This window comes from Pecten maximus, chromosome 10 (genome assembly GCF_902652985.1).
Source record: "Pecten maximus chromosome 10, xPecMax1.1, whole genome shotgun sequence".
NCBI classification, from domain to species: Eukaryota; Metazoa; Mollusca; class Bivalvia; order Pectinida; family Pectinidae; genus Pecten; species Pecten maximus.
Genome location: NC_047024.1, coordinates 6,389,559 through 6,410,804, shown reverse-complemented (window position 1 = coordinate 6,410,804; position 21,246 = coordinate 6,389,559). Strand labels below are relative to the sequence as shown.

At 33.4% G+C, this 21,246-nt stretch overlaps 1 protein-coding gene across 4 annotated transcripts in view; it reads left to right on the top strand.

Annotated features, from left to right (window-relative positions):
* The window catches only part of LOC117336083 (transcription factor ets-4-like), a 40,010-nt gene extending 19,482 nt beyond the window's left edge, over nucleotides 1-20,528 (top strand). The window contains exons 1-8 of one of the 4 annotated variants that reach the window (XM_033896452.1): nucleotides 14,380-14,439; nucleotides 16,002-16,064; nucleotides 16,579-16,672; nucleotides 16,997-17,086; nucleotides 17,405-17,479; nucleotides 18,105-18,380; nucleotides 18,776-18,965; nucleotides 19,157-20,528. In XM_033896452.1, the coding sequence (XP_033752343.1) occupies nucleotides 16,023-16,064; nucleotides 16,579-16,672; nucleotides 16,997-17,086; nucleotides 17,405-17,479; nucleotides 18,105-18,380; nucleotides 18,776-18,965; nucleotides 19,157-19,265 (876 nt within the window). In that variant the 5' untranslated portion in view covers nucleotides 14,380-14,439; nucleotides 16,002-16,022 and the 3' untranslated portion in view covers nucleotides 19,266-20,528. Of the gene's footprint in view, nucleotides 1-14,379; nucleotides 14,440-14,462; nucleotides 14,482-15,995; nucleotides 16,065-16,578; nucleotides 16,673-16,996; nucleotides 17,087-17,404; nucleotides 17,480-18,104; nucleotides 18,381-18,775; nucleotides 18,966-19,156 lie in introns of those variants that run through there. The other 3 variants (XM_033896453.1, XM_033896456.1, XM_033896454.1) reach the window with 3 other exon arrangements.
* Nucleotides 20,529-21,246: the final 718 nt, after the last annotated feature.

Here is a 21,246-nt window from a genome sequence, read left to right as displayed (position 1 = left end):
CCCAGGACCCCCCCCCCCCCCCCCCCCCCCCCCGATCCACTAGTGTGGAATGTTTTTGTAATATTGCTATTGTTTTGGGTTCTGTGTGAGATTTTTAGTCTGTGCACAATGCATAGTGTTGTTTAATTGATTGAGCTAAGTTTGTTTTTGTTCACTGGATGCCTGTTGACGGAGTGTCTATTTAAGATAACAGGGTTTGTTATTGTTTGTGGTACTTTGTTTTATGTATTAGACATGCGATATATTTTAATGGTTGAGGGGGTCGGAGTTGTGGAATTTAACATATTCGTATTTTGTGTGCTTTTTATTTTGAAGATTTGGGTTAGTTTTACATTAAAAATGGTAGCGATGACTCTTCATAGTTCCCTTATAATTGCACAATTCATCTAAATTAACAGTTCACAGTATTCATAGCAAAACGATAACATCGATCCTTTTAGTGGGCAAATAATATGCTATTGTTGGTGGTACTCTTGTTACAGTAATAGTATACAAGTGCTTACTATGTCATACGATTAAACTGCTATTATGCTGTAGACTTTAAAAAAGTGCCAACTACACGGTTTCGTTTTTTTATCCTCATCAAGGAAGTCTTTCGTTATTTAAATCCGTAGCCAATCGCAGCACGTATAGCTACTTTGTTTGCGGAACTAAATACCTGATACAGGTAGATAGTCACGTGACAGAGTACATGATTCTAGATGTAAATATTGTTTACACTAATAGCATGACTCAGGTAACGATACAACAATCAGTGTGACTGACTTTGTACATGTGGTTTTTAGAAAAGGAAATGTGCTGCATCTTTATAGAAAAATGCATATGTTTGGTAAAAAAACATGCATTTGGTTATATCATAATATTTATATTGTGTATCATGTTCACATTAAATATATATTAAATCCCATCAGTTACTGTCTACTTGTAGACATTTTGAAAGTAAATATCGATGAAATATTTTCTCATTCTACACTTTGTAAAGTATCTAAAGCTTTGATAAATAATGCTTATATAACATACACTGTAACATCATTTTCACAAAAGAAATCGTTATTCTGTATAAACAGTATGTTTAAATGAGATATCCTAAAAACATACTACAAATCTATGTATCACTTGTGTTATTTAAAGTTACATAAATTATAGGTAAAGACTAAACAAAATTATGCTCCATTTTATTAATTTAATATAATAATATACAATCTCGGAGCACTAAAATCCACGGTAATCATTATTTGAAATGAAGAATACACAGGAGGAAAATAGCGTTTATGCCACCTGGAGGATTAAATAGATAATACATTTAGAAATATGAAAACTTAAATGCACGATAATTAATGATATTTCATATTGCCGATTAACAAACAGTGGCTTTGTTTTTTAGGACTCTTGCGTAATACTAGACCCCGATTGAATAAACCTTTAGTCTTTATATATATTATTAGATACATAATTCATAACATGCAATGATGTAAATTGCACCATATAATAAAACTATTTCGTTTCTTCGACCTATTTTAATTTCCTTCGTCGCCTGTGATAACACTACAGGGGATAGAACACCACTGTCCTAGGATGACAAAACAACTTTATGATGCAGTTTAATTCGTTATTAGGCATTACTATAACTAAATCTCAAATTATATTTAATTTAATCTGTGTCTTTTCTACAAATTTACGAAAATATCAGCAAAACACAGTGTCTGATTATTTCAGTAGCGAAAACTAATCCTAGAATTAAACCAACTTTGTTTGATGTTATCGAAGATTGTTTGGACACTTGTCAGACACCGTCATGTTTTCCTGGATGTTCCGATTTCCTCAATGGAGGATATCTGCGTTACTATCCCTCCAATGTTTAATTTGTTTGTAAAACGTATTAAAAGCAGGTTTGAGAGCATGCAGTAACGATTATATTTACAGTTTTGCAAAATAACCGTTTTCATTTTACAGCAGCTGGGCATGAAAAAACCCCACTCTAAGAACCCTTTAGCCCCGATTTTACAATACAGTACTAACTGTCTTCCGTATCTCTCATGTTTCAGCAAGATTTCATGGAAGCGACTGTGTAGCGATCCCTTATATGAACATAATCATATTCGTATTTTTCCACAAGTTGTGTGGTTTTCCCTTAAATGGACAGGTGTCATAATATTTTGTACCGCTCGAGTTAAAACGTATACCGTCGCCAGCAGCTGTCACTTAGTGTAGATTACATGGCGTATATCGCAACGCCTACACACTGAATTTTAATTAACATATGTAATGATACATACACTTGGTTCCAAATCTATTAGAAATAAAAGCCGGCAAATCTCCATCAAAACAAGTCAAATACTTAAAGATAAAACTGATTCATTATATATTTTATGCATAAACATTAAAACAACAGTTATATTAAAAACAATCAACGTGCATCTATTTATGGATCTATGACTCTGCGCATCTATACAAACCTAATTTGCATACCTCTCTAGAACAAAATCAGTATCATATACAAACATAAATAAATTAACTGCCAATGAAAGTATTTGTGGCAGTTCAAGGTGTGATAATTTAAGTACCATAAATTGTGTTTCGACACGGAACTTAACAATACTTGCACAATACGTGTGATGCACAGTCTCCCACCTCCTCCCCACCCCCTTTATGCTGTCCTTTTAGGGACCCTTATGAATCAAATTAGAAATAATTCATGAATATTTATTCATTTATTATATTCATGCTTCCATATATAAATATGTTGCATTTCCCACTTTTTGTGAGGTTTTTCTTCTCGCGGTTTCGGCTCCACTTGTTGGAAATTATTCAAACGGGAGTTTCGCGGTCTGGGCTCGATTGGATGAATTGATGTGATTTTTGTGGGTACGTCCATATTCTTTTTACATGACATTAACGGGTTTCAGCTGCTCTCATTAGGTAAAATTAGATAAATCGAAAAATGTAATGAAATGTGTATAGGACGTGTGGCGTATATCGTCGTCAAAACAATGACTCCCGTTAACATTAGTTACTATCATAATATTCTTAGATCAGATAAACGTTATCGTAAGCTGGGTTAAACCGATCATTTTCAACATCAGCGGATTAAACAATAGACTAACATCTGAAAACACATTAAAATATCGATTTAATCAAAGATTTCTCAAATGCCAAAATGGTCATATTAGTTGAGCAGCTTTTAGTGATATTAAAAATTAAAAAATTAAAATTAGAAAGTTAAAAAAATCATTTAATCATAAATTAATGTTAAAATATCCTGATGTAGTAATAGGTCATCATATTGTGTTGTCTTATATGGCAATTAAATACTCTTTACTGGGAATAGGGAGTTACCTCACTACGGAAACAAAACAATCCTCCCTTTGTATTATTAATTAAAGTGACCTTGGGATTATAGCACATTTATCGTTCGTAGAATTTATATTACAAACCACTCTGATTAATATCATTTTACATTTGAAGGTTTCAGTTGCGCTTATGCTGATAATGTGTTTCCGCCTATTGTTAGGTTTCCGACTGACAACTGGTGGCGTGTTGATGAACACACTGTTCCTTCCGTTTGATATTACTGTTTTCAATTGTTCATCACGCATACATGTACTTATCAAACAATTGGTTTTTTTTTTGTTTTACTTTAACTTGCCACAGATTATTATGAACAATTCCTGTCTGATTTTCAAACTATTCGAGTATCACCATGCACGTGTCTGCCCCAGCGATATCAATCCAGTAACCTATAACTATTTATGTTTCTGTTATAAATAACCAGCATGACCCCACTCCATCCTTCATCACTTGTATGTCCTCTGTACGGAGCTTGTGAAAGTCTTCTTGGAACTGTTCTAAGTCGTTTCTTCTCCGTAATATTTTCCTTCTCTACATCACAAGAAAAACGCGACGTGGAAAGTGAATGAGAACTATTCAAGGTGATAGTATGAAATGCTACTATCTTTTAAAGTTAAGTCATTGCAATACCTTGCACTGCTATATGCTAGGGTTTTTGGGGCGGAGTCTCATTGTAGCATCTGGTGACTACCATAAATAATAACATACGGATGATCCGTCGCTTAAAATCCATAGCAATTAGGGTAAAGTGTATCACCGAAAAACTCATTAACGACAGCCCAGATAGGCCCGTTTCCAAGAAACAAACTGATACGCGCAGGATCTTCACCCGAGTCTACGCTTATAGAGCTCTAACAGACTGAACTGTCATGGCCTCACTATATGTACTTATAGCATAGTTGAATGGGAGCTTCAACACTAGGTAGGGTAGCAATCTAACTATAAATCAACGTGAATCCTGACGAAATTCATATTGATTAATCTTTTTCATCTTCAGAAGCTTTATCAACCTTTCATGTTCTAAAGCATGTACGTTTTAGATGTTAGTTCTATTTATTGCTACAGTGAATCATTGATTCATTCACGAAGGTTGTCAATAATTGATATGATATATCAAATAATTTTCAAATATCTTATTTTACTTACTGATGTAACTATCGCAAATGTTGAAATACAGCAAATATTCGGTATGTTCTTTAGAAACAATATGTACCTAGCCTAAAATAACTCTCTGTGACATGATTTATAAATGGTGTTATAAGTTTATTCGAAGACTAATTTTCACTGCAGCATCATGTCGTTATAGTAATAATGTTTCATTATCATCAAAGAAATTTCCAATTTCTTTTATTTGTTTACGTGTTGTTTAACCAGATCTTTTTGTTTACAATACGGCGATATCAATATAAAGTACCAAGAAAGCAAGAAATTAATAATCATGTGCATGGAGTCTTCAGAAAATTTTTATTGAGGAAGCGGGAAGATCGGTAAGATTTATTTATAGCTCAGGCAGATTATTTTCCAAGGTTGTGGCAAGTTTTACATCTTAGGTGCAAAGGTTACCCTCACACCACTGCTAATCAGGCCATCCAGGTACTGATTATTCCTAAACACCGATATGAGCATCTGAATACACGTCCAATGTGATATAAAAGGTATATTGATACGATAATATAGCGTTACTGATCACACTCTTTGTAGACAATAGCTGTCTCGGGTGGCACAATATTTTCCAAAAGGTTTTCCTGAGATATGTCAATAATATGTTTATTTTTTCAAAAACTGAACGTAACTGAAAGTATTAAAGATACATTATCGTTATACATGTTTGTAATTCTTCACCAGCCTGATACTGACAAATTGTATTGTTAAGATATATCGATAGAAGCTCTCGAGCTGTCCCGACAACTCCATGATGTCAACTGAACAAAAAATGCATTAATGGATTTCAGGAGATGAAGGTTATTGATATTATGGAAAGTACAGCAGTAGTCATATCTCCTTATCTCATTAGGAGCTTTTATACATTCTTGTGAAATACTAACACTGTATTATTTGTAATGTGTCTTGTGACTTTAATATCACTGACACGGTGTCATCTGACACGGTGTCATCTGACACGTTGCCATACTGATAGCATTGCACTATAACGTGTGGAGTCGACGAAACAAATTACGTTTCATGTTCCTGAACAATATACATGTACTTGGATCAATTATTCAAAATCCTTGAGAGGGGAAGACTTGGCAAATGTCTCAGACTTGATTAATTTTAATGTACTTCCTCGTGCAAACTGTGCATTTTATCAACAAAACGAAACAAAGCAAATCAAATTCTTAATCAGTTTGAAATATTTGATAGGTGCCAAAGCAAATAATTTGTTGCCGGGATGAAATCAGCATTATACAGCTTGAGCGATAATATTGTTGATGACGTTCAGATATACTATCTGGCTGAACGTGTCAAAGTAGTTTACCTCACACATAGCCCTGCAGGTAGGGCGTAAGAATTGTACCTGCTGCCCTCATTGCATGATCGTAAGAGGCGACTAAATTTGGGATCTTATCTTTTCTCTTCTTTCTGAACAACTTTCTTCTTCCTAATGTCTCCCTTGACAATGCCTCACTTTTGGCCTTTAGTTGAGCGTTCGCCCCTGTGAGGAAGGCTTTGGGTTCTGTCCCCTAGCCGAGACATACCAGAGTCTTTAAAAATGGTAGTTGCTACTCCTGCTTAGCGCTCAGCATATTTGGAGTGGGACGACTGGTTCGCCCGTTGTCAGTATAATGTGACCGGGTGGGGTGTGATGCTGGGTGTCTTCGGCAGTTTGCTTCAGTGAGGTAGCACTATAAATCGGCAAAAGTTCCGGCCTATCACAAGGAGACTTAACACGAACATACCGCAGCCTCCCAAAACACACATACGCACTCACCACACGCATACATGTCGCACGCACGGGAGGCCGTCCTTAAATGACCTTAGCTGTTAATAGGACGTTAAACAAAATAAACCAAACCAAACCAAATCTCACACATATCTTACTAAGGTCAGAAACGTTCAGTTGACACTTTTTATAATTGTAATTACCAGGACTTTTCACAACGAACCCTGCTGGCTTATGACAGAAACATATCATAATGTTCTATAATATGCAACATTAGTTTTCTTCATGTATATATAATTGACGTGAAGGTATCTCCTCCTTTTTTTGTTTGTTTGTTTGTTTTTTTTTTCAATCACCTTTCACTAAAATTACATACTTTTTGCATTTGCGTTACCGAGATTTTATAAAGATAATTTATATCTGGATCATTTTTGCTAAATTGTAAATCCGATTGTGTGAATTACAAATTTTAAACATAATAATGGATACAATATGAATAAATAAACAAAGAGCACACTGCTTCAAACAGCTGTAGAGTGTTTATATGCCACAAAAATCTAGCATCTTTGACCCTGTGTGTCTTAAGATAGTGAAATCATTAGCCAATAAAACAGTCATACCACTTAAAACCTTACGAGAATAGGTTACAGCGCCTTACCGATGGTCAGTTTTTAGCTCATTTCCTTTTACGATAAACTTGTAAATTTTCCTTGAAAACATCCATTAAGACGAAAGCAATGATATACACTTGATTATATCTACGTACCTATCAATTAGATACAACTTTAGGAAAGCATGATACAGGATGACGCACGTGAAAATCAGCGGGTGAGTTGATAGATCATGTATCTAACTAAGGTTTCAACAATTTTTGATATTCCGAATACCGAGTAAATATCTCACAATAGTCGCAATTTTAAAACACTATAGCTCATTTTGTTTGGCGGTGTCGTTATTTTACTAACATTTTATTGGTTAGTTGACGTTCGTGAAAACAATCCACAATTCAAAATTCACAGTCTATGGACGGAAATGGTGTCGAGAGTTCGTTTAAATCCCTATTCTGTGGACGGACATAGTGTCAAGAATGTATCCAAATTCAGTTTGTGGACGGACATTGTGTCGAGAGTCCTTTTTAAATCCCCATCCTATTGACAGACCTAGTGTCTAGAATATATCCAAATTCAGTTTGTGGACGGATCTAAATAGTTAATCTTCTCCTTATCAATCTCTTTCTTGCTTTTGTCCTTCGACAACACCTGGTTTTTGGTCAGCATGTTTCCGCAATTAATGTTCTAGATTTATCTAGTTTGATAATGTAAGTCCGTTTTGTTTACACTTCAATATCATGTATAAAAATAAGATTCATGGAATTCTTCTTATTCAACTCAGAACGTTTCTATGCTATCCTTAAACTAATACTAAACTTAATACTAGTAAGATACCTCTATATAAAAAGGGTATATTTACGTAAAATTGGTATTTCTTATAATTAATCATTTGTTTAATATTGATAACGTTTGATAAATCTGTTCAGCAAAATTCTAATTGAGAATTTTTACAATCGTTCCAAAAATATATGTCTTTATTAAATCAGTTAGTACACTGCTGACCAAATCAGAATAACACTATATTTACATTTACGAGTATGGCGTGTCGTTCAATTTGACATTTTACACATTAAAGTCTATAATCTATTTAACAACTAGGTTGTAATGGGGAATATTTACAGTGTATATCACGAGTCACAAATCAATGTGTGACAAAGCACATCTTTGTAAGCACAGATAGTAGAAGCAATCTCAACACGTTAAGTGGTAAGATTTTCGGAACACATACTATAGATCAATAATGATGAAAAGCTCAAAAGGCTAACGCTTTAATACTTGAGATAGCGAATCGTCAGTTGTAACACCATGGAGGTATCACTCGGATACCGCTCTCCACCTCTGCTACTTTTGTCATTGTTTTGATAACATAGTTGACACTTAAAACGTCACTATAGTTGATAAAACTCCATGTCATACACAGTACAAAGTGATGAAAGACCAGTCTTTAGATATACCTCCTTAATAATACTCATACAGTACCTTGCGAAATCTCTTCGTTAGTTGCTGTAGTGAGGTTGGGCCAATGTTACAAGATTTACGCCCTTCATAATGTTCCTACATGGCGAAGTGTCCTCCTATCGTGGAGACGAGCCAATTAACTCATACCTGGCGTAGTCTTTTCTTAGTTCACATAGTGAAGATTTATTAGTCTCTTGGTTAAGTAAGTATTATTTAAATAGATACCTATCAAAACATGTTGCGCTGTTGTACCGATGCGATGTTGATACATATACAAATGTAGCGTTGTTATACGAATGAAGCGTTATTTCACGACGTTTTGTTGCACAAAAGTTTAAGCTTCCCCAAAAAGGACAAGCGTACTTATACAGGATTCTGTATCGTCTTGTGTTTACTTACTATTGGTGTCAATTAAGGTTTTAATAGAATGACAAACCTTGAATTGATTTTTTTTGTGCTTGTGTTTCACTCAGACGGAAAAATGAAAACAAGTCTCTCGATCCTACTTTTCTTCTTTGTTCCTATTGTTTTAATGTGACTATAATTCACGGAATAAAGACAGAAATGTAAATGATAAAGATTATATCCGAATATCAGTTATATAGACAATCAACATTTTGGTCAGGGTATCCCTATCGGTATGGCGATATGACATCACAAATATCAATTATATAAATGTCCAATATTGTGGTCAAGGTATCACTTTTGGTATTGCGATATGACATCATAAATATGAATAATATAAATATCTAGTATTGTGGTCAAGGTACCCCTATTGGTATGGCAATATGACATCACCAATATCAATAATATAAATGTTCAGTGTTGTGGTCAAGGTATTACTATTGGTATTGCGATATGACATCACAAATATAAATAATATAAATGCCCAGTGTTGTGGTCAAGGTATTACTATTGGTATTACGATATGACATCACAAATATAAATAATATAAATGTCCAGTGCTGTGGTCAAGGTACCCCTCTTGTTATGTCATTACGTATGAATGATGAAAATTCAGGCTCTGATTATTGACTGTTTCATGTAAAAAGGGATACATATTTTATACTTGAGTTCTTCCCGCCTTGGAATCAATCAAACTTTATGAATATATGGAATAAAATGTGATATATCTATAGAAAGACGCTCTTATTCTCCTTAGCTTGACTTAACAATTACTAGATTAACACAATGAATGTTTATTGTTAATTTTTCTTCCGGCCTAAGATACTAGCTTGATGGGAACATTGACATTCATATGTATTTGATGATTGGGTATTTTCCTGTTCTGTCCCATTTTCGGAAGCCCTTTTTCCTTTTGGAGTTTTTTTGTTTATGTACTGTATATAGACGTGCTATCCTGTTTTTGTTTTGCTAGTTCTCTAATTTTGTCTCTTTTTGGAAAAAGATTATGAATCTTATCTATAAATATGTGAACATTGGTAATGACAATATATAAAGGAGTTATGGCATTTAGAGGCCTATGATTTATATTTTCTATGATCTGCGTACAAATGTTAGGAGTAAAGGAGAAATTGATAATGATAACATCGCGAATAATTGAAACTCACCCTCACAACCATCTCAAAGGTTCACCTAGAAGATATTGCTTTGAAGAAGGCACGCGGGAAAGAATCGATGACGATTCGATTTATCAACCGGAACACCTCGTATCTTTGACGTGTTCTCGATGACATTATATTTTTTTATCATTCGTTAAATCTGACAATGACATCCCAACATGTGATGGATACGGCATACTACTTTCATAATTTCTGGACAATGTTTCAGTGACGACGTGAACTAGTGGTACGTGACTGATCACAGGATATACCAGGGTCAAAATATGTGTCGAAAATGTTACCCTAAAACAACAGAAAATAGGGACATATCGGCTTGATTAGCACATACATATTTACATGCGTTTTACTCGTTTAATACTTGCAGTCTCCATCTATTTTTGCTATTATTATTAATATTTAATTTGATGAAAATAGAACTATAACAATACACTGCATTTATGCAATCAAATTACTTCTAATGCATGTTTTGAATTCGCGTATTTGTTCAAAACTGAAAACGCATTTTATTCACGCGATGAATCTCTATTAACAATGGCAATGTTTTGCTTGCTTGTTTGTTTGTTTGTTTTGTTTTTGTTTCGTTTACTGACAAAATCAAGTTCAATTAAATCATATCATTAGAATTTTACCGAGAACTCAGGTATGCTATAAATCAGTGTTAAAAATGCATAGTTCTTGTTGTTCATCATTGACGTCATCAGTTTTTGTCTATTTATCATGACTAATAAGGTACCCCTGAACCCGGGTAAATAAAATACAACCAGGATGAATTGGCTGGAGACGACGCCTATATCAGAAAGAATTCATTGCGTCTGGAATATATTGACGTTGTTTGTACACATGTAGATGATTAATTTTTTTTAATTTTTTTTTCATAAACCAAGATGGTACATGAATATTTCACTAATTTCAATTAAAACAAATAACTCAGATATCCATTTAACTACATGTACATCGGTTTTAATGTAGAAAATGTTATTTTTCAATCAAAAATGATTACATGATATTATCTTTATTAAATCTGCACCTACACGTACTGTTTTATAACGAACAATATAGAATTCGGGACAATGGTGAATACATTTAAGACATAAAAATGAATTCGACCATTTACTTGCAATTATATATATAAAAAAAACATATTAATTCATATAGAAAGCTGGATGCAGCTTGTTAAAAGGGTTGACTTTTTCCTAATCATTTTTAAAAATAGCGATGCGTCCAATATTGATGTTAATCGCAATATATAATAGTTAACATACAAGGAAATATGAAAATGCTAAATCAACTCTTAATCAGGAAGAATTGAATATGTTTTTTAAATTCTGACCACGATTTCAACACACCGCTGATAAGGTATTTCAATAAGGTCACATTACAACACAAGAATATTTCCCTTTGGTTTCCAGGTACGCGAGACTTTTCTGGTATAATGACCCTTTAAGTTTCCTGTTGAAAAAAATAATACGTGCTTTCAAAGCAATTATTATATAATGATGACTGTTGTGTATGGAAGAGAGTGAACTTCCAGCCAATTATTTTGCGATGTGAACTGAACATGATGTTAATATGATTATAATCTTGATGACGCCGTTTAAAATTTGAAACTGAAATTCATACCATTTATTTTGTTTCTAGCACTGGCCAAAGAACAAAATAATAATACACAGTACGTAATGTCGGTAATATGGATACTTGAATTAATATAATCTGCCCGTACCTTGAGGATGTGCTAGATAAATATCCAACCAAAGGAGTGATATTCTTTGTTGTCAAAGAAGAGACTCTTAGTATCGCTAAACACTAAAAGGTATCACAACAATGGTTTGATATTTCTCTGTCACGTTAACAAGTTAGGGTAGGAGTTTCTTTTTCTTTTTCTTCCATCAGCCTATTTTAATAACGCCGGGTTGTTCAAATATTGAATATCATGGCAATATCTTAAGGGAACACATCGTTGACCTTACATAATTGAATTGTCGCTGTAACTTGATTGTTTTGTTGAATGACATCATGTTATTTTTGTCGGCACATATTATTTCTCATTACCTAGGGGGTTGAAAAAACCCGTACATTTCAGATATATTCTGTAACCGTTATTCACGTGTATATCACTCATTATATTTCTGATTAAAGATGTAAAGCTGTTAAACTTTTATACAGCATGGCGGCTGTATGATAATGTTTTTCTTATAATTAAGCTATGGTATTATGCAATATGACTATGTTATAAATATAATATGACGCACACGCTAGAGTCAATATGTTGACGTGGAGAGACACTGAAGTTACCATGTTTACGAAATAAAGTATGATACAAGTTGATTATCTAATGGGGCCAAAACATATGGCTATATTTCATATTATTTTATATACAAACGACAGTAAAATAACAGATTCATCGCATACAAAAAGGAAACGAAAAAAACAACAACATGTATTCAGAATGAGTATTTTCGAAGGACGGAAGAAAATTATCACCGATTCGGCTAGGGACCCCACATACAGTCACGACAACACGTACACGAAGTAGAATACAGCATACATGTATATGTAGTTTCTTAACAAGTGTAATGGACAACGAACCAAATGTATGTCATTTAAAGTTTTGAAACATTTCAAGTTTCGTCGATTTGAAACAAACTCGGCAATTTGAATACAGAGGCATTCCGTTTCGGCGACACTATGTTAATATACATGATATCAGCCGTAAACTAGTTTATTGACCATTCCATGCTGAATCAGGACATCTTCCAAAAAAAACCTCCCAATTTAATATACATAGTATCATCAATGCATTTATTATTATTATTAAAAGTTTATAGATTGTTTTAACCTGTTCACAGTATATACGCCGTTTTATACGTCCGATTTGTAATTTATACGCAAATTTCGTCCATAAGAAACTTGCCTACCATTGAAATATTCTCTAATGGCTGCCAACATAGTATTGGAAAGAAAATGTTTTCTTTTATTGTATTTTAAGGTCTGATGAAAAGCAGTAATACCAAATCAGTTCTCATGTGAAACCTACTACAATTTAAATGTTAAGTAAAACCAATCCATTCTTGACTTTAATGTTAATAATTGTCAGCAGCCATTATTTGTTTAAGCTTTCCTCGATTATTACAATAACGTTATTATCAATGTATAAAAAATGTGAACGTGAATAAGTCTATCGCAACAAAATGTTAAAATTAAAGTTAACCCAAGTTTCCTAATTTATTCCATGCTAGTTGTCGAGAAACTTTCGTTCACTTACGTGCATTACAGTCTTCAGAGTCAAAGCAAAAGCCACGGAAATAAGTATCTAATTAAAACAGATACGCCGTTTAGGGGACTTATCACCACAACAAATGTATGCACTTTAACGACAAAATGACGACGACGGTTAAGATAGACGGGAAGCATTGATTCCCGAAGTGACATGTTTCAGGATTCTAATACAGGCAAGTCATGTTTATAATGCAGGGCGAAATGAACAACATAAATATATTCTTACGAAGTGAACTAAATTATATTTGTGACGCTTTAAGCGTTCAATGGCGACTGCTATACACAGTAAAGAGCAAGCATGCATTTCAATAACTGCAGAGGTTATAAGATAAACCTTTTCACCTTGGCAATCTACATGTATGTTTGTGGTATTTCTTTAAGGTGGTATCATTTAAACACCCAATAAAATAATATAACTGTTTTATAAATTGTTTTAATGTTGATTCGAACATATGACATAAACGTATTGTATTTCGTTGTCGTATTCCCATCCTACATATGCACATCGTCATAGTAAGATGCCAAAAAGACTTTATATCGCTTAGTAATTAAAATACTTTTATCAAAGTGTTCTTCGTGGACCAGTGTTATATAATTCTAAAATCAATACCTTTTTTTCTGAACATGAAACAACTAGCTTTTGACATGTATTGGATACGATGTATTTAATACTACGGTTTCAGTAAAGATTTCTGTTTTTAAATTGCATTGATTACGATAAGGTTGTGTGAAGAATATTGTTGAACGTGTCCAGTTTATCAACTGTGTGAGATACTAGTGTATAGCACTGGCATTTGATTTACATATATTATATAAATATCCGTTATCTTTATAAATTACAGTATATCACGTCAGCTCGGTTATGATGGAATAACTGCATTCCAGAGTTTATATGAGCGTACGCGAGTTTGATGATGATTTAACTTCCATGTACGTATATCAAACGTTAAAATCAATTGCTAAAGACTGTACGATTTCTACAGAATATTTTGAACTTCATACTTTATTTTTGGAATTGATAGAAGACAGTTACCATGGGTCATATTTTTTTTAAGTAGATACTATAATAGTTGAGATTCAATAATATTTCGATCCACCAATAAGCGTCGTTGAGGGCGGAGTCACGTATGTATTAGTGCACATGTGTGTGTAAAGTGTCAGGGGATTCCCCAAAAGCTAGGGATTTCCGGTTTTCGCTAAATAAAAATACCACGCCGGGCGATGGTAGTATTCATTGACAGCGTAGCCCGCTTCTCTGCACACTGATACCTAATACGTACAGGTAAGCCGCTATTTCTATACCAAGCGTCATGTTATATTCCAGGTATGTCCTCATTTTGTATCTGCTTTATGCATTCTATTATTTTTAAACAGAATTCAATATTCATATCTATATACATTTGCTATATCATTGCTTTAACTTGCTTAAATGATATAAGCCATTTTCATGATAATACAAACTGTCATCAATGTCTTTATTCTTAGCTCCTTGAGATTGAACTGTTTAGGCTTAGCGTGTCTTTTACGGTATAACGATATATTTGTGGTCTTGATTGATTGGAAATGAAATATTTGAAATAAGAACATACCATACGCATTAGGTTGTTTTGTGATAATGAGATGGCAAACATGCACGATACAATTAAGATAAGCATGTGGGGATACATGTACAGTATTTGTTAAATATTTCTTATTTTCGAAATAAATCGCCCGATTTACGTAACCACAAATCAGTTACAGTTATTGTCCGAAAGATTGTGATAGGTATAAAATGCTTTAAATGATTGACAATGGAGTAATTTGTGGGATAAGTTTAGAAACAATTGTATGATGTAATTGTAGTTATTGTCTATTTCTAAATCCATATTTAAATAAGCTTTACTGCCGCGTTCAACACATAATATATAGTGACGTTGGGTAACTCCCAGTGGTCCTATTTATAGAGTCTGATCGTTTAATGTTTTCTTAGTAAGAAGGCATCAGTGATTTCATATATCTTTAAAAAGCAGTAGGCTAACTGCGTCAAGGTCGGGTAGACGATAGCCCCTTGTTTACCTGTACACAGTGGTTAAAGGTGTTGCAATAGAGAGGCTATGTATCGCTTTACAGTAAACCGGTGTACTTGGTATTTCCGAGATCACGAAAACAATTAGCAAATAGTTAGTTTAAACATTATTGCATTCAAGTTCAAATGGTTTCGCTATAAACTTTTTGCCACCATAATAAGTTCAGCTGTGGCGTTAAATATAATGTGTGTTTAATGTAATGTGTTTAATCGAAAGTGTCCAAATCGAATGTGTTTAATCTAATGTACTAATCGTATTCAGTGTTTTTAATTAAAACCAATAGGTAATTTATGTTTACAGTGTTTAATTAAAACCAATAGGTTATTTATGTTTACAGTGTTTAATTAAAACCAATAGGTTATTTATGTTTACAGTGTTTAATTAAAACCAATAGGTTATTTATGTTTACAGTGTTTAATGATATTCCGCTGGTGTGCTAACTTCTATTTACTGTGTTAGATTATGTTCCGTCCATTAAATGATATCCATTGTGTACATGATATGCAGTGTTTTTAATGATGATAAGTGCTTTAATTGCGTATGTTAAGAATATTTCGTAATTCATTGATATTTCGTAGGTTATTGATATTTTGTATCTTAATTACATTTCGTGTTTTAATGATATTTTGTATTTTATTGATATTTCGTTTCTTTATTTTATTTCGTATTTCAATGTTATTTCGTGGATTTTGTCTTTAACGGTTTCCGTTTTTAATGACATTCGTTATATTACTTCATATGGAATGATTTTCAGTAACGATATTGATATGTTACACAGGTGCTGCTGCCGAGTTGAGCGATGGACGCGAGTACAATAATCAACTACCAGGTCTGCTATGAGGTATGTCGGACACTTTATTTTCATACGTGAACCCGATAATTTAACTATGTTCAGTTTTTCATTGTGTAAAAAAGGATTCTCTTGGAAAACATTATCATTTGAAATAATAAAAGGAGTACAAGTTCGTCCAATAAAATCTTATATTTAAATTGACAAATAAAAGAGTGAAGTTCGCGTTAAAGTCAGATATAAGTCCGTATAAACCGACAGATTAGCTTTATTTTGTATCATATGCCGAAAAAGTGTAAACCATTGACGTACTATTTTTTTCAAGTATTCTGATTAATATTACATGTATAAAAATGAAACGAATTCAATCTAAATTTGCCTTAAACATTTTCTGAAACAAACAAAAGAACATACGATTATCAAAAGCAATATGGAATTCATGATGAATGTGAGTGGCGTTAAAATCGGTAATTAGTGACAGACTTGGGCATGTTTTAATTGAAATAACAATGGCTTCATGTGCAGTTCTTACTCCACACCTGTACCTGTTTATTTTTTAATTCAGAATCAGACGGGTTATGATCTCCTGTATGACGGAAACAGACATGGCTATACTTACCCAGATGGTGAATGGCCAACGCTAAACGACTTTGATCCAGGTACGGATGTATAAAATCGTACACTTTCCCGATATCTCGAGTCGTTCACCTGGTAGATTGTTAATAGCTAGGCTACTCTTCTTGTTTGAACCATCAACTGTAAAAAAAGATAAAAATTAGATTGAAATAAGAATATATGTTTTGCTCATTGATTTAATGCGGACACAAAAAAATGTGTTGAACAATGCTAAGATGATGGCAAATTATCTACATTTTTTTCCCAATAAGCACTGATAGCGATCATACGAAATTTCCACTGTAATCCACACGATTGATATTTTGATAAAAGCGGTCAAACTATATTATCCATATTTTGTTTTCCAGATTTCCAGACTCATTCCCCAGAACCTCTCACGGACCCGGCAATCCATGATTTCATAAACCTCATACTACCGACATACACAGGTCAAATAGGTCAGTATAAATAGGTCTCATTGTGGAGCTACAAATCACGTGATGTTGTATCCTGTTATGGAGGAGATTAAGTATTGTTTCATGCCAGTTGTATTTTTATATTTACAATGATATCATTCGATCTGTTTGTAAGATCTGTCCCTCTAGTTAATGGCTAAATGGGGAATTACATTTTGATAAACAACGTTATAATGCACTCATTGGTTCTAGAAGAGGTTGTTTTAATCATGACACTTTTCATAACCAAACGCAATTTGAATACATTACTTAAACAAAGCGTTTGTGCCTAATATTAATATGAACCATACTTTTTTTCAGATAACGGTGAGTTTCGAAATATGACACAACAATCGAATTATGTAGCGATGGACTCCGAGTCGGATACTGATAGTGGTGAGTTTAGAATTCTATATATAATATCTATATATAATATCTATATATAATATCTATATATAATATCTACATATAATATCTATATATAATATCTATATATAATATCTACATATAATATCTATATATAATATCTATATATAATATCTATATATAATAACTTTATATTACGAGTGTGTGTGTGGGTTTTTTTTTTAACAAAATTAATGTCAGTTAATTATCTGGATTATTTTCTTCGTCCATTCGATATTTTCTTTGTATGTGTTTGTCCTATGGGTATATACCCCCGTGTCCGTTTATTATGTAAGCTTTAATGTACCATAATTGTCAATTTATTTAACATATTGATATTTAGCCCCTTGTCAGTTTGATAATATGTAAGCTGTATTGTCCTGTAATTGTCAATTCAACATATCGGTATATACCTCCATGTCCGTTTAATATGTAAGCTTTCATGTCATATAATTGTCAGTTTAACATATTGGTAATTACCATTATGTCCGTTTAATATGTAAGTTTTAATACCATGTATTGTCAATTTAAGATATTTTGTTTTCTTTTTGACATCCATATTACAATTTTTACACTCTCAATAATATCTAACATATCCAACAATGTATGTTTTCAGTAATGATACCGAATGAGGATTTACAAGATCTGCCGTGTGGCAAACACGATGATTATCTAGACACAGATTCTAGTATAGGAAGCGGACATTTCGATAACTACGTACCACCCCACATCCCGTCCCCTGTCTACCAATCCTACAACAACCAAACTCTCCCAAGCTTTGATCAGCTCGTACAGTCAACAACGAAACACTTCCCCTCCACCACGCGACAGTGTGTATCGGACGATGACGACGACGAGGAGTCAGAGGCAATTGTCAAAAAAGGAAAACGAGGTAAATTATATATCACGTGATTCTATTATTAGTGTTATTTTTTAGATGTGTTAAAACAGGTTCTCATCAGTCTTCAAAATACATTTACTTCATCAAATTGTTCCATTAAAACTTTGTAATCAGTAAGGATATACATTAATACACAAAACATATCATGCGATCCCACGCTGCATATCATAAAAATTTAAACAGAATTCCCCCCACCGAACTGGTTTGTTAAGTGTCAGAAAAGGACATCCGCATGCACTCCTTCAGCCTGTATCCGGTACTTGTGTTCATTGTTTACCTTTCGGTATATGATTATTTATATGATGTGTATATATAATGATACATAATGATGTATACTTACAAATCGTACATAATTTGTATACACATGTATGATTTTTGGTTTACAGGTGCAAAAAACATTTTGCTGTGGAAGTTTCTGCTGGACGAGCTAGCAGATGCGCAACAGAAACACATCCGATGGATAAGCTGCAAGGAAGGGACTTTCAGATTCGTGGACACAGCAGAAATCAGCAAAATGTGGGGAGCCAAAAAGCGAAAAAATGACATGAACTTTGAAAAGCTTAGTCGTGGAATTAGGTAAATACAAATATAGTAAAGAGACAAATGCTTTGGGGAAATGGTCATTATGGTAAATCAGTTCTGCTAATCATTGTTTGTTGTTCTTCGGTGTTTAAATTGATCTGGTTTAATATGGAATGGAAAAGAGTATATCAAACTATGTTAAAAAGCATGTGTATTTTCGCTAATATATGTTTATCTTTCTACAGACATTACTACAAATCGGGGTTCATGAGACGCGAGGATGGAACAAGGCTAGTATACAAATTCAACTGGAAAAAAGTCCCAAAGGAATACAGGCGGCGATTTGCTCTCTAAGCAACACGAGAGGTTTATTGTGTATTTTCTACACCGTGAGACTGTTATCGGGTCCAGAGTGGTGACATCTTCACCTGCAAAGTCCGATGTGCCATCTATGCTTATGCTAAGCATGGAAAGCTGATCAACACTTTACATCGATTCAGGTCAGCGAACATACAACAGGTTCCTGTAGCTTAATCTAAATGAAGCATGTCACTAGTTGACGAAAGAGAAAGTCTGCAAAAATAATGATAGGAACTGTTCTAAGTTGATATGTGCAATATGAGAGTGTTTTTGCAGTTGCTTTGTATATTAAATGCTAACAGTAGCGTAATGACAATATCGCTGGGACAATGCAATAATATGGACAGACGCTTGTGCATGAACTGTTGCTGTTCACGGATGATTGTTCAAAATTCTCCGGAACCATCTTGGATACCTAAGCGTTTACAGTCATGTACTGAAAGGAACGACTGGGTATGTGATTTGTTTAGGGAATGGGAGGGAGAAATGTCTCAACATATCTGCTCATACAGCCTCGCTCTGACTCTTTAAATCACGTTGACCTTATATGATCTTTATTTACAATATAAAGTATCTAGCAGTATCTAACAGTATTTGATCATTACTAGTTCTGTCTCATATCGATCACATGCGAACTATTTTTCTCAGCGAGTTAAAATCATGTTCACCGCATGCTAAAGAGTCCGGAAAAAGAGGTTTTGTATTTGATTCAGATTTGTCACTGCCGTTTTAACATTTATGTTTGATCTCAGAGTTGAATAAGTGAGTAAAGAAGATATGCTGTTTCATATTGATGAAAGTCAATTACCTGATTTTGTGTTGTCTTCGTATGAACAGTGTGATTGTTGATTACCTTATGTTGTCTTCGTGTAAACATTGTAAATGTTGATAACCTGATTGTAAGTTGTTATTGTAAGTTGTCTTCGTGTAAACAGTGTAAATGTTGATTACCTTGTGTTGTCTTCGTGTGAACATTGTAAATGTTGATTACCTTATGTTGTCTTCGTGTAAACATTGTAAATGTTGATAACCTGATTGTATGATGTGTGAACAGTGCGAATGAGATACTTTTCAATGTAAATAAACACTGACGATTGAAAATGTGTATTTCATGCGAGCAACGGACAATTAAAAACAACATATCGTATATATGTACAGTTTGTAATTATGTACATAAGTATCTGCATGTTTGTTAATATCATTTTATAAAGAATTATTTTTTTAAATAAATAATAAAAGAAGAAACATATAAGTGAATAGATTGTTTTTGTTTCTTTGGGAAAATACTTTCTCGATAATGAACTCTAATATTCATCATTCAATCTTTTCTGTTATCAATAACTATAACTCAGTGTAGTACTGGTATATAACTATAACTCAGTGTAGTACTGGTATATAACTATAACTGAGTGTAGTACTGGTATATAACTATAACTCAGTGTAGTATTAGTATATAACTATAACTCAGTGTAGTATTAGTATATAACTATAACTCAGTGTAGTACTGGTATATAACTATAACTCAGTGTAGTACTGGTATATAACTATAACTCAGTGTAGTACTGGTATATAACCATAACTCAGTATAGTACTGGTATATAACTATACCTCAGTGTAGTACTGGTATATAACTATAACTCAGTGTAGTATTAGTATATAACTATAACTGAGTGTAGTACTGGTATATAACTATAACTCAGTGTAGTACTGGTATATAACTATAACTCAGTGTAGTACTGGTATATACCTATAACTCAGTGTATTACTGGTATATAACTATACCTCAGTGTAGTACTGGTATATAACTATAACTCAGTGTAGTACTGGTATATAACTATAACTCAGTGTAGTACTGGTATATAACTATAACTCAGTGTAGTACTGGTATATAACTATAACTCAGTGTAGTACTGTATATAACTATAACTCAGTGTAGTACTGGTATATACCTATAACTCAGTGTAGTACTGGTATA